The following is a 13,584-nucleotide window of genomic DNA, read 5'->3' as shown; positions in this document are numbered from 1 at the left end:
TAGAGGCCCATAGCTGCAGTAAAATGCCACTAGCCTTATTTATGGGACAGAAAGCACTGTAGCTAGTGGCCAGCAGTGAAAACAGTTTTAAAGCATTCCAGCATTTATCGTGTGGATTATCTTTTTTAGATATCACATTTCAGATTTGACAGGCTTTGTCAAGTGAGTTACTGTGTCATTTGTTCTGCCACAGCTTGTGTTGTGTTGATTGCTGGCCAGATGATCTCAGCTTTTACTGAGGACTCGCTCAGGGGAAGATCCTTACTGAAGGGCCTAAGAACAGGCAATATTAGATTTCAGCCATCCTTTTCCATAGCGAATAGTTGAATTCCGTTTTGTGTTGGGAAAATCCAACTCTAATTCCGCCTGAGAGGTTGATGAAGGAGCATAAAACCTATCGAAGAAGCAGGGAAAGCTGGTGGTTGTTTGAGATTGTTTTTCAGATCTGGCCTAAGAAGGTAGGAGGGCGATTGTGATAACTGGTGGTTTGTGGGTTTCTTTTTCTGTTTGTTTTTAGGAAAACACCAGAAGCTTTGCCCCAAAAGCTTTATTTTTCACTTCTTTATAGTTCTCAGGAAAAACCGTGTTTCTGAAATAAAATTGCTGGGATCTTTGACTTTACAAATTACTTGTGTGACTTATTCTTCAGGTTACTATCGTACAGAAAGAGATAAGGGGACACAGTATGAGCTGTTTTATAAGAAGATGGATGGCATGGAATACAGGCATGTCACCTTGTTCCGACCTTTTGGACCCCTCATGAAAGTGAAGAGTGAAACGGTCGATATTTCTAGATCAATCATTAACATTATTGTCCCTCTTGCTGGAAGAACTGAGGCATTTGCACAATTTATGCAAAACTTTAGGTAGGTGCATGAGATTGTACAGTGAGCTATATTGCTGATTTTCAGTATTTTGTTTCGTTTTCAAAATGAATTTCTCGTCTGGTGGATTTGCGGCAGAACTAACGATTCCAACATTGTGTGCAACTGCCTTGGGATGTTTGTAACTGAACCTGTTGTGTGGAGAAAATATTCCTTCTAAAAGGACTTAAGAGATTCTCAAACTGCGCCAAAAATCCCTTCTAGACCAAATGCCAGGACCACTGTGAACCTGGACACAGATGATCTTGAATGTGGCTTCTGTAGTTGCAACAGTTCTTGAGCTCCTGTTTATAAAATAAGGTGTTGGAGTGAGACACACAGTATTGGAACCTTCTGATTCAAATGGGAAAGGTGGGGAACGAAGACAGAAAACATCTTTCCTTGTTTTCTGTAAAATCTAGTTGAAGTCTGACCAGAATACTTAAATCTGCTAATACTTTTAAATGCAATTACTTTTAAGTACTGGAAGCTTCTGTTGTGTTGCAAGTAATTATTAATATCAGCTTATCTTTGTGCTTATAGGGATGTGTGTATTCATCAGGATAAGCGTGTTCACCTCACAGTGGTGTATTTTGGACAAGACGGGCTATCAGAAGTAAAAAGCATCCTAGAATCCGTAGCTAGGTAAGTACATCGATCTAATGTCAGTCAATACAAACAATATTGATTGGGATTTAAAATGTTTTTTAAAAAGGATGAAATAATAAAAAGGATAATTTTATAGTCCCTTACAGGTTAATAGGAAAAGTAAGCTTTATTTACAGTACACTATTTTTTGGTTGGCATTTTACAGCTTAAGTTGCAAAAGTCTCGTAAAGACTACCAAAAATCAAGTTAAAGGCCAAAAAAGACTAACAGCAGTGGCTTTGAGCTTTCTATCTGACAGCACAAAAACCAGCAGGGGTGGGTTTTGCAGTCAATATTCAGTCATGCTAAGAGATTGATCAGAATTAAAGTTCTTTGGAACTGGGATGTACATTTTGATAGTTTTCACCGGAGAATCTGTTTTATTTAATGATCAGGAAGAGAAACATAGTCAAAGCAGGCTGGTGGGCTGCTGAGCGTGAGAAGTTGAGCTTTCCCCTCTGTCCTCTAGGTACTAGGGGACTGGGCCCATACTCACCCTCCGCTATAAAAAAAATTTAAACACTGTCTCAGCAAATAGCATTACAGTAGTATGGATTTAAAGTACCCAAATGTTATAGTTTTTTGGCTCCAGAGGGATGGGACAGGTAATAGCATCCTTAAGCCTGTAGCTAATGGCTCCTTCTCTGCCTGAGCTCTTGTGCTCGTCCCTGAGCTGGGAGCCTGTTACCCTTGTTAGCCAAGGACAAGCTGAGCTCCCAAGTATCCCCATCTCACAATGCAGGCCAAGATTGTTCTTGGTGAAGTGGGCATTTCATTCTTATAATTATTATTAATAATAATTATTTCATTCATATTAAGCACAGGCTATTGTGTCACTGGCTTAAAATGTGATGGCGAGTTGGCCTGGTGTGCACAGACATCTTCTAGGAAGGGAGGAGTGCTGCTGCCTTCCTCCCACAGAGCCTCCCCGGCATCTGGCTTGCCGAGTGCTGACTGCCTCTGTTTCTGAGGCCTCTCTGCTGCCTGCCGTGCTCCCCATGAGATATCCTCTTCTCACAGCGTTGAGTCAGATTCAGGGCTGCAAGCACCCTGGGCACTTATCTGGTTCTTTATCTTCTTAGTGGTGCTACTGTTGAGTATCTACTCTGTTCTCTGCAAGCATTGACCTCTGCAGTGTCTCCGAAGAGACACTTAACTTTGTAGATACTCCCTGGGTATATTTCCAATCTCCCTTTGCTGCTCCTTCCCTTCTCCGCGATGAGTAGAGGCCTGTGTGCTACTGGTACAAAACAGTGAAGAGAATCAAACTGACTGGGTTGTGGTGGCATTGCCAGACAGATGGCCTTTCGCCTCTTGAGTTTGGTGGTGCTGGGACTCTGGCTTTCCATTTGCTTTCTTCTCTGACATAGTGAAGGAAGAGTTATTGCTCTGTTAGTTGGGACTTCTTAGTTTGCGGGGACAAATTTTAGATGGCATTGTACCTTTAGAGAACACTTTAAGTCACATCAGATGCCAAAAGGCCTTTTAAATCTGTCTGAATGATTAAATGCAAAGTGAAGTTATGAAGGAAGACTGAGGTCTGTCTTTTCACATCTAAACTCTGACACTTAAAATGGTCAACTAAGTGGAACAGGTATTTTTGTCTCATACCCATGAAATAACTGTTTTGTTTTTTTTTTTTTAAAAAAATCTCCGGAATGAAATTACTGTAAGATGCTGAAAAAGTATAAATGGTCCATTCCGACCCCACACAGATTGATTTTGGGTTTGGCTCTGTTTTTCTTCTAGAGAAACTAACTTCCACAATTACACGCTCGTCTCTCTGAATGAGGAATTTAACCGAGGCCGGGGACTTGATGTGGGTGCCAGGGCCTGGGAGAAGGATGAGGTCCTGATGTTCTTCTGTGATGTTGATGTTTATTTCACAGCCGAGTTCCTTAACAGCTGTCGCTTAAATGCTGAGCCTGGTATGTTCCTTTACAATTGCTGTGATGGGGTCTTGTCATCTCGTTTGGCTTAAACTGACCTGTGTCGAGGATATAGAAAACTAGCTTGAATGGTGGAGCTTCTTCAATGCCACGCACCTAGGAAGGTGAAGAATACTCTGTGCACAAAAGACAATAGTATATAGTATTTAGACTAGAGAAATAACTTTCGCCTTAGTGTAGCTGGTTTAAAGAACATGTTGTCTTTTTTGTTCAATAAGTACAATTTTAACTTTTTCTTAAGATTTACCATCCAGGTTTCTTTTAGACAGCTTTAATTGCTTTAACAGTTAGCCCGCATCTAAATTTGTATGGCAAACCAAAATGCGGCACTTACGGCGGAAGCTGATTTTTATTATACTGAAATCTTTTAACAAGTTTGGTTCATGTCTTCTCTCACTTGTACGGCCAAGACACATCACATGCGAATGGTTTTCAGCAGAGCTACCCAATGTGCTCCTTAGAGAGACTGAGCTCTGATGTTCTGCATCGACGTCCCAAGCTCTGAAATTTTCTGGCCCTTTTCCTCAAGTCTGCATGAAGCTTGTTTGTTCTACGAGCTTCTACCAAGAAGGATAAAGCTTTCTTGAGTTAACAAGCGTGCTAGTTAAGACCTCCTCCTGTCAAACGTTTGTTTGTTTTTTTTTAATGCTTACTCTTATTCCAGATTTCTTGCAGCCAGAAACCATTTTCTCCAAATGTCAATTTGGAATGAATAGGTACTTTTTGTTCACATAAAAAACAGTCAAGAAAGTCTGCTATAAGCCAGATACTTGGATTCTGTTTCTAGCTTTTTCTTTCATTTCTGTCTGTCTCTGCACTTCATGAAACGAGTTGTAAAAATAATTGGAAAAGCTTTGGAGAGGAGTGTCTTGTGAGCTTTCACAAGGAAGGGAGTTTGAGAGACTGCTTGACAATTCACACTGGCAGTTTGTCACCTTTGCTTCCAGTGAGATCTGAAAATGCTTCTCACACATTGAGAGTTCATGCCCAAATCAGGGTACTGAGCATTCTTGTGGGCTGTCATCAATACGTTTGCGCCACTGGCAATGCAAGAGGGCCTTGAAAAATATTTATCTGGTTTCTGTGGTAGGCATAGAACTAGTGTCACGGCATAATCAGGATGCTCACGATGCTGAAAGCTCTTGCAGGACATCCTGGGTGTACAGACTTTTAAATGCTCATGGAAAGAGGCACAGTCATACAACGCAAGCTATGCAAGATGTTACTTGGACTTGGTTATTTTTTAGCTTTACTGCAGTCCATCATTGCAGGGATTCTTTACTGTCATCTAATACGATATTGTGATATAGCGCATGTGATATGTAGTAATTGTGTTTATAGCACAATGTGATAGAAAATTTTATACAATACTTTATATGTAGATAAGTGTGTATAACTAGATGTAAATGTATACCTATAGCTTGCATATAAATATGCAAACACACACACACATGTATTTTTTAAAACTGTTTTAAGTGAGGCTCTGCCTCACTACGTGCTATGGGCTACTACCTCAATGGGAAATCGTAGCAGTTAGACCTTACACTTCTTTGTTTTCACTAGATGGCTAATAACTAATATATCACGTAGAGTATTTCTAGTTTCTTCTTGCCTTCAGAAGTAATGCCCACAGTGAGTAACAATTACCTTTCAACTTTCAGGGAAAAAGGTTTTTTATCCTGTGGTATTCAGCCTCTATAATCCTGCTATTGTCTATGCCAACCAAGACATACCACCCCCTGTGGAGCAACAGTTGGTAAGCAGCGTGATTTATTCTAGGTAGAGTTAGTCGTGCTTTGTGTTAAAACAAAATTAAGTGCAACTTAATAGTCTGTTTGGGATATCTTATGACCTTTGGCAGTGCGTATCTAAACACTTCTCCATTATGGGCAAAGCACTTGGAAGAAAAGTTTATCAAACAGTACAAAACTCATTCTTAGATAAACTTGGGAGTTCTACCTGGATTAAAAAACAAAGTTGGTAGTTCTGATTTATTGCTTAATTCTGACTTGGAAAGTCAGTGTTTTAGGAGGATAGTGGCACAACATAGCAGCAACTTCTGTCTTGGGTTCCAGCAAACAAGGAAGTGGTGAAAGGGGAAAAAAAAACCCTATGAATGGTGCTTGATAAGCTTCCCTCAGTATCAGCCCTCTTTCCTAACTACCAAATGGTGGTTGCAGGAAATGTGCCGTGGAACTCGGGGTGGGCTGAGATGTTCAGTCGGCTGCTTTTCTGGTGCCGCAGACAGCTGTTCTCTGTGCAGATTGTTCCTTTGCCTTTGCCATCCTACATCTGCCAGAACCATGGGCTGTTATACTGTTAATTGCATCTTGCTTTTGGAATGAGAAACACTGCTTCTAGGGAAGCTTGTAGTCAACATAATAAACAAATAAACCCCATGAACAGTCAAGAGGATAGGTTTAAGGGTAACTTGGGGCTCAGCAGAAAGAAAGAAGTATGTATTGTGTTTCTGGGTCTTTGTTGCTTGAAGGTGGAATGGCTGCCGTCAGTGTCCAGCCGACTCTCTTTCAAGAGACTGCATAAATGAAACTGGGTTTCACAGCTGGGGCTTCTGAGGTAGACAGGCTTAGAGGAGAGAAAGGAGAGTGTAACATAGCCTTACTAAGAAAAGAGGAAAAACAACCCTCGCCCCCTACACTGGTTTGCAAGGGTCCTACTGCAAGTAGGAGGGAAGCTTTTGCGTACGGCCCCACATAGTCACAGCTGAGAGGGGAGTGAGCTCCTGCCTGACAACTCTGCTCTTTGCCCTTTTGAATCCAACAACTTTGTGGTTGCTGACTTCAATCACAGAACTTACCTTTCCTTGTCATACCAGGACAAGAAGAGACAAATGTGGCCTTAGAAACTAGGTAGGAACTGGGGGATTTGGAACAGATGATTTGGCAATAGACTACCAAAAATTTACTGCTTGTTCTGAGCAGATCCATAGACAATAGAGGTGGTGTGGCAGAAAGGAAACTGCGATGCAAGTATTTGGAATCAGATGGCAAAGGGTGAAGTAACAGCAGGTCATTAGGAAGCCCAAATCTGTGCATGGCACAGAAGTACTAGAAGTGTTACATGCTGGGTCCTGCACTAAGCGAATGACCGCAAGGGCTTAGCTTTGTCCAAAACCAGGCACAATGTACCTTCTTCAAGGTATTTTGCATTTAAAAATGATACTGTTTTAAAATTTTCAGGTACACAAGAAGGATTCTGGTTTCTGGCGGGATTTTGGCTTTGGGATGACTTGTCAGTATCGGACAGACTTTCTGACTGTTGGTAAGATGCAACTAAAAAAAAAAGATTTGTGTTTAAACATTGATTCCCTGTTCTTATCTAACGAGAGGAAAGCAGTGGGTTTATTTCTTTTATCTTCCCAAGCCCAGTAGTCAGACTTGCTTGACAAGTTTGGCCAGTGAGATAAGTCGGTTTTTCTAGGTATTGATGTCTGGGCTGATGAGCATTTGTTAAAAGTCAAGGTATTTTTAGTAACGACATTCATTCTAGAACTTCTAAAAATACTTCATATTTTTGTACTTGTGAGTGCCTGAACCAAATCAATCAAGCTTAAGAAATAACAACACTCAAGTAAACCACTAACGCAAACAAGACGCATGCAAATTCTTTCGTTTAAATAACCTCGAGTAGTTGAATATAGTTGTTTGAGGCTTCAGAAATACGCTTTGGCACCCCCTTCTGGCATGCTGTTAAAAGTGAGGAGAGCTTGGTGTGCTTGAATTTGGAAGACCATCTTGCAGATAGTCTGCCGGAAGGGGTAATGATACAGCCCTAGGTGCTGTATGATCGCTTGAATGCGGGCGGATTTCTACCAGCAGTCATATTGCCCCGTGTACGGGATATGCTAAACGAAGACTTCATAATTTGAGTTTTGAAACTGCATGAGTCTGGGTTGATTTTCACTATGGTCCTGGAAAGGCAAGACAGCTTGAAGTGGTGGAACAGGTTCCTTTCCTTAATCCAGCTTTTTGAGTTGTGACCTACGGAGTAATTGCTTGCATTTTTAGAGAGGGCTGTTCATACAGTGCACGGCTGCTTCACTTTCCAGCTGCTAAAATCCGTTACAATTGCTAAAAATAACCCAAAAGCATAGCCAGTGAGGTTTGCCTACAGTTTTCTGCAGCTGTCATACACGACATCATGCATAATGTGATTCGGAGACACTGTTCTAAGACTTTCTGAAGCCAGCAGTGCATGATCTGTGTCCTGGACAGTTTCCACCGCAAAGGCTATGGGATGCTTGAAGCTTCTCTCCCTCAATTTGGCATGCTTTGGCATGGAGAACTTAGAAATCCTGGAGCAATTAACTGGTATGTCGTACCAGATTTGGTAATAAGTTACAGAAGGAGTGTTGCTCTTTATGACTTACATCTAGCCCATGTCCCAAAATAATGTTTTCTGATACTGTTTTTACAGGAGGCTTTGACTTGGAAGTGAAAGGCTGGGGCGGTGAGGATGTTCACCTTTACAGAAAGTACTTGCACGGTGACCTTATTGTGATCAGGACACCGGTCCCTGGTCTCTTTCACCTCTGGCACGAGAAACATTGTGCAGACGAGCTCACTCCAGAGCAGTATCGCATGTGTATCCAGTCCAAAGCCATGAACGAGGCCTCTCACTCGCACCTTGGGATGCTGGTCTTCAGGGAGGAGATCGAGACTCACCTCCGTAAGCAGGCTTACAGGACTAACAGCGAAGCAGTGGGTTAACTGTTACCCCCGTGACATTTGATGACTTCAAGTTCACAGTGAACCAGCATCATTTTACAGCCTTAATTCAGCTTAAAAATGCAGTGCCTCTCTTTTTCAGTGAAGAAGAGTCTAGGGGGTTTTGGTTCTTGTATTTGTTTTCCAGGTAAATTCCTTGACTGATACGCTGTTACCTACATGTCTTGCAAATTCAAGCACCTCAGACAAATTGGAAAGTGTATGTAGTGCAAGGAGGGTGTCTTCAGTGTCGATTGGAAAAATCAGGCGAATGTACAACTTGACACTTTTCCACATGGTACATTTCAATCCTTATATTTGCATTATTTTCAGAATTAAATAATCTGTTGTGTTGTCTGGAGTATTTTCAGTCTGTCTGGCTCACTGCACTGTGACTTCAGAGGGATACTGTACTTACACTCCATTGTAGAAACAAGAGAAAGGTGTGAAAAAAATCTCGCCGCAAAAGGTATTTGGGACGTGCTGACTGGTACGGCACCTGCTCAGGTCGCCGATTTCACAGCAAGGGCTTGGCGCCGCGTTTGCTGTACGAACAGACGTTCACATGGCTGAATATAGACTAATTCGTGTGAAAGAGGGGGAAATGAAAATCTTCTTAAGTGGAATTTTGGAGCATATAATGTAATTTCACACTGCAAAAGAGACACCACCTTCTTGTCTTGGTGATGGATCAGACCAGTTGGGAACATTCCAGTTGGGTGTTCCTGGGTCTGGTCTTTTCCCACAGCAGATGCAACATCACAGAATCCCTTCTATAAGCTGAGCTGTGATTTTAAACTCGTTGGTTTAAAGATTTTTCTTTTTGGCCCTGCTCCTCCTTATTCAAAGGCCCTGCCTGTACATCTCGTCCTTTAAGTTGAGGAACCATCTTTTCATTCCCATATGAACTTCCTAGCGGCCCGTTGGCTATAATGCCAATATTGTCCTCTTGGTTTCTTTTTCCCTTTCAGGAATTTTCGTTACGTGTTTTTGGGAGGCAGCCATATACTCTCAGCTGTTTCACTGACTGAAAGAGCAAGTGCTGTTACAGTCTTTCTTCATACGATGCTCTCCATTCCACTGATTATCCTAGTAGCCTTATCATTCATTTTCTCAGTCTGAGGGGGTTTCAGGGTTTTTTTCCCTTTGTTTTTGTTTTTTTAATCTTATTTGTTTTGAGCGTGCTTAAGCAGAATTATGCTGTGGTCCCATTAGTGCCTTGTACAATGGCACTACTACTTCCCTATTTCCCTTTTGGGTACTTTGGGATGCATAAACAGTTTAAATGCAGACAGGTCATTTTTCTTCATGTTGTCTTATATGCTACCATATGGCATGCCTCATTTTTAATACATTTGTTTGTAGAATGAATGCTGAGAATGTTAATTCAGTGGTTAAACCATTTGCATGGTCTCCGCTGAACTTAGAAATTAGTTGAAAACCCTTCTCAAATGAGGTGATCAAGATCTATTTATGAATTCAGTTTGCTTCAAGAATTCTGAAGGCAAAGATTTAAATGGTTGATTTCTGAATAGCAGATATGCTGTGCAAATAGTTCTGGGCACTGATCCTTTTTGTATGTATATAAAATTTGCCTTTATGTAACTTATTGTGGAGAACAGTGTACTGTATTGTACTTAGAGTGAAGAGAATGCATTGCAAGGCATCTTGCAATTGATGTTCTCACTATAATAAATGGAATTTCTGCATTTTAGAAACTGTTTGAAGCTGCTTCTTTGAAATTAGCTTTTTGCAATAATGTTTTACAATGCAGATGACATGCTGGATTCAGGTAGTATTTGCAGAGAGAATTTCAACGCACTCATTTTGGCCTCTCAAGTGAGTATCTACGCGGAGCAGGTACAGAAGTGCGCAGGTAGATCCCCAGACAACTGGAACTTACACCACGTGTTATCTTAACTTAAGATATCTTAGTGGTTCGTAATAAAAATGATACGGTACCAGTGAGGAAAAGATTAAATACGTAGGCACGATGATTTCGGGTAAAGACTGAGACTGCAGCCCTCGAACCTTCTCAGCTCTTGCTGCCTGGGCTCTGCTGCGCAAAGACAAGCACGGGAAAGGCCTCTCGCTGATGCCACGGCTGCTTGGCGTGCGCTGGAATGGACACTGGGGCGGTGCACAGGTGGGTAGGCGCCGCTGCAGCCCAGCTCTCATCACTCAACAACTACTTCAGAAGGATCCGGTTGTCCTAGTTTTCATGTTTTGGCAACAGCAGACGGCTGGTGCTGGTAGCCAGACCTCTTACCTTCTGCTGCTTTCCACTATGTGGTTGTGCTTCTCTGCCATGGAGGAGGAGGAGAACAGCATCAGCTGTCTGCATCTATGCAACCAAAAATGGTCTGCGGTGTAGGCGGTGGAAGGCAGCCAGCAGGAACCGCTTCAGAAACCTTTTTTTTTTCCATTCATCATCCCAAAATGTGGAAGTGAAGGCATTTGAGCTAAAAGGATGTCAGAAGTAGTTGGTGTCAGGGTCGGGTACCGACACAAGTAGCCCAAATGACTGATTATGTGAGGACAACTGCTGAGGCCAAGTGTGTGAGGTTCAACAAGGCCAAGGGCCGGGTCCTGCCCTTGGGTCACACCAACCCCAGGCAGCGCCCCAGGCCTGGGGCAGAGGGGCTGGGAAGTGCCCGGCGGAGAAGGCCCTGGGGGTGCTGGCTGACAGCCGGCTGGGCATGAGCCAGCAGTGCCCGGGTGGCCAAGGAGGCCACCAGCCCCCGGGCTTGTGTCAGCACTGGGGTGGCCAGCAGGAGCCGGGCAGGGATGGGGCCCCTGTGCTCGGCCCTGGGGAGGCCCCACCTCAAATGCTGGGCTCAGGTTTGGGCCCCTCGGGACAAGAAGGGCCTTGAGGGGCTGGAGCGTGTCCAGAGAAGGGCAGCAGGGCTGGGGCAGGGTCTGGAGCACAAGTGTGCTGGGGGGCGGCTGAGGGGGCTGGGGGGGTTTAGCCTGGAGGAGGGGGGGCTGAGGGGAGCCCTTCTCGCTCTCTGCAGCTGCCTGAGAGGGGCTGGAGTGAGGGGGGGGTTGGTCTCTTCTCCCAAGTCACCAGTGTTTGAGAGGAAACGGCCTCAAGCTGTGACAGGGGAGGTTTAGACTGGGTATCAGGAAAGATGGCTTTACTGCAAGAGTGGTCAGGTGTTGGCACAGGCTGCCCAGAGAGGTGGGGGAGTCACCATCCCTGAAGGTATTTAAAAAACGTGTAGCCGTGGCCCTTCAGGGCGTGGTTTAGGAGGCCTGGGGGTGTTGGGTTGGTGGTTGGACTTGATGATCCTAGAGTTTTTTTTTAACATTGATGATTCTGTGATTCTATGCCTGCTGAACATTGGGGCGCCCTTGCAGGCCCGGTCTGTCTCCTGTCTTACTTCAGCTCCCTGCAATAACTGCCTGGTGAGAATGTGTCGCCGTGGCACACGTCGTGTTGGCGGCTCAGTAAGAGCGTCAGCGACTGACCCACTGCGTTCCCGCTGTGTTACGGCAGCCGGTGATACAGGTACGGGCTATGTGCTGCGCTAAGTTGTTGCAAGGTACTTGCAGCCCAAGGGTAGTAACAGGAGCAAGAATCATTTTAAGCGTGGGGTCTCCTCGGATGTGTTTTGCGGCTGCCCGGTGCTGGGTTCGGTGCCCGCGCCTCGCTGCGCGCACCCGCAGGGACGATGGGTTTCCTGGTAACAATCAGTCCATAGAACATTTACAGCAGGGAAGTACGTGGTTCTGCTGGTGCTTTATGGGTCGAGGGGTAGCTTATTAGCAACTTCGACATCGGAAATTAAATCAATTACTTAAATTAAAAGCTGTTAAAATTTACACTTCCAGGGAATTATTACTAATCACGTACAGTTCATGTTCCCTAATGACTTATTTTACCTACTCATTTTTCGCTAAATTATTATTTAAATTAGATGAAAGATTATAAATAACTACTTTGACTTTACAGCTTTTAATTAAATCTTATAAGAGGGGGTGGTTTTTTATTATCATTCTAAAGTATTTTAACTTTTGCTCTTAAGCTAGGTTACAGGCCTTGACTATTTAGTTAAAAAAAGATACCTAAATTCTTGCTTTAGATAATAATTGTCTCTCCATGAATTAATAGGTATTTTTTCCAAATAAGATGCAGTGTTTTCCTGTCAGCAAGGCCCTCGCTGGGCTAAGTTAACTGATGACTATTACACGGATGGATTATTTTGTCTGTTTTAACAGGGCTCCTCCAGAAGAGGACAGGATCCTTTGTATATCCCAGTAATCCCAACTGGGTAGAGGAAAGGTTGAGACCTACAAGTTACAGAGAGAATGATTCTGTTCAGTGTATTGCTCGAAAAGTTACTCAGATCTCTATGAATACGTCGTAAGATCACCACGTGGCAGCCGCTGTCCGGGTCCTCTTCTCCTGCTGTTCATCATTCTTTGTACCGGAGTTTTTCAGGCAAAAAGTCCTCGCAAAGCACTTCACTTTTTCTTGCTTTTCCACCGCAGCCTCGGGGAAGGGCACGGGTAGGGCCCATTTCAGGATGCCGGTTTCGCAGTTGTTATCAGTTACTGCTGCTTTACCCCAAGTTAATCCATCAAATGGCTTCTGTGGATGACAGCGACGCTTTAGTTACGCTCCTGAGCAATTAACACAAAGCTAAGTCACTGCCCGGGATTCATCAGGAAAATGAATGAGCCTGGAGAGCGTTTTGTTCTCCCCGAGTCCTTAGTGTACCTGAAAGAAATTACACGTGCTGTATAAATATACTACGTACTGAAAACTTGAACGGCTCATTTCATCACCCCTTTAAATCTCACATCGTGTTGCCCCCATGGCTTTCCTCACCAGGCTTCCCGTATTACGCTTCGTCTGTCTCTACGTGTTACCTTCCTTACTAGCCCCGTCCATTTTTCCTTCGATGTGGCTCCTCTCTTGTTTCTTCCCGCTCTGTGCCTTAGAGCCTTCAGCCCTTTCTAAGCTCCAGGCCTGGCTCCTCGGCAGCACGGGAGCTCCTCGGGGGGCCGAGCCGCGGTGGGGCCGGGCGAGGGGAAGCCGAGCGGCCGGGCCCTGCGAGCAGGCCGGGAGCTGCTGGGCAGCACAGGAACCGCTCGCTGCCGTTGACCGGCTCCAAGAACGGGCTCTAAACCACAGACGACTCCATTTATGACCTCTAGTACGGATTAGGCTTTTTCCTTATTTCTGTATTTGCCATAACATTTCTTGCTGAAATAGAGTAGACTGTTAAGGCAACATCAAGTTCATGGCAAAGAGCAGTAACTTAAGACCACCGCCCATAGCCAGTGTTTGACTGCACATCGCTGCTTCTGCCCTGGAACGAACTAGAACAGAAGTAGTCGGATATGTCTTTATTATAAAGTGAGTTTACAAGTGATTTCAGTCAGCTGGGT

At 43.9% G+C, this 13,584-nt stretch overlaps 1 protein-coding gene across 2 annotated transcripts in view; it reads left to right on the top strand.

Annotated features, from left to right (window-relative positions):
* CSGALNACT2 (chondroitin sulfate N-acetylgalactosaminyltransferase 2) overlaps positions 1-9,905 on the top strand; it is a 35,417-nt gene extending 25,512 nt beyond the window's left edge. For both annotated transcript variants that reach the window (XM_064464873.1, XM_064464874.1), the window contains 6 exons: positions 650-866; positions 1,407-1,508; positions 3,261-3,439; positions 5,122-5,216; positions 6,661-6,742; positions 7,898-9,905. In XM_064464873.1, coding sequence (XP_064320943.1) covers positions 650-866; positions 1,407-1,508; positions 3,261-3,439; positions 5,122-5,216; positions 6,661-6,742; positions 7,898-8,190 — 968 coding nt within the window. In that variant the 3' untranslated portion in view covers positions 8,191-9,905. The remainder of the gene's footprint in view (positions 1-649; positions 867-1,406; positions 1,509-3,260; positions 3,440-5,121; positions 5,217-6,660; positions 6,743-7,897) is intronic.
* The last annotated feature ends 3,679 nt before the right edge of the window (positions 9,906-13,584 follow it).

Source organism: Phalacrocorax carbo, chromosome 13 (genome assembly GCF_963921805.1).
Source record: "Phalacrocorax carbo chromosome 13, bPhaCar2.1, whole genome shotgun sequence".
Lineage (NCBI taxonomy): Eukaryota > Metazoa > Chordata > Aves > Suliformes > Phalacrocoracidae > Phalacrocorax > Phalacrocorax carbo.
The sequence above is the reverse complement of the archived record's forward strand: the minus strand, read 5'-3'. Positions and strand labels throughout refer to the sequence as shown.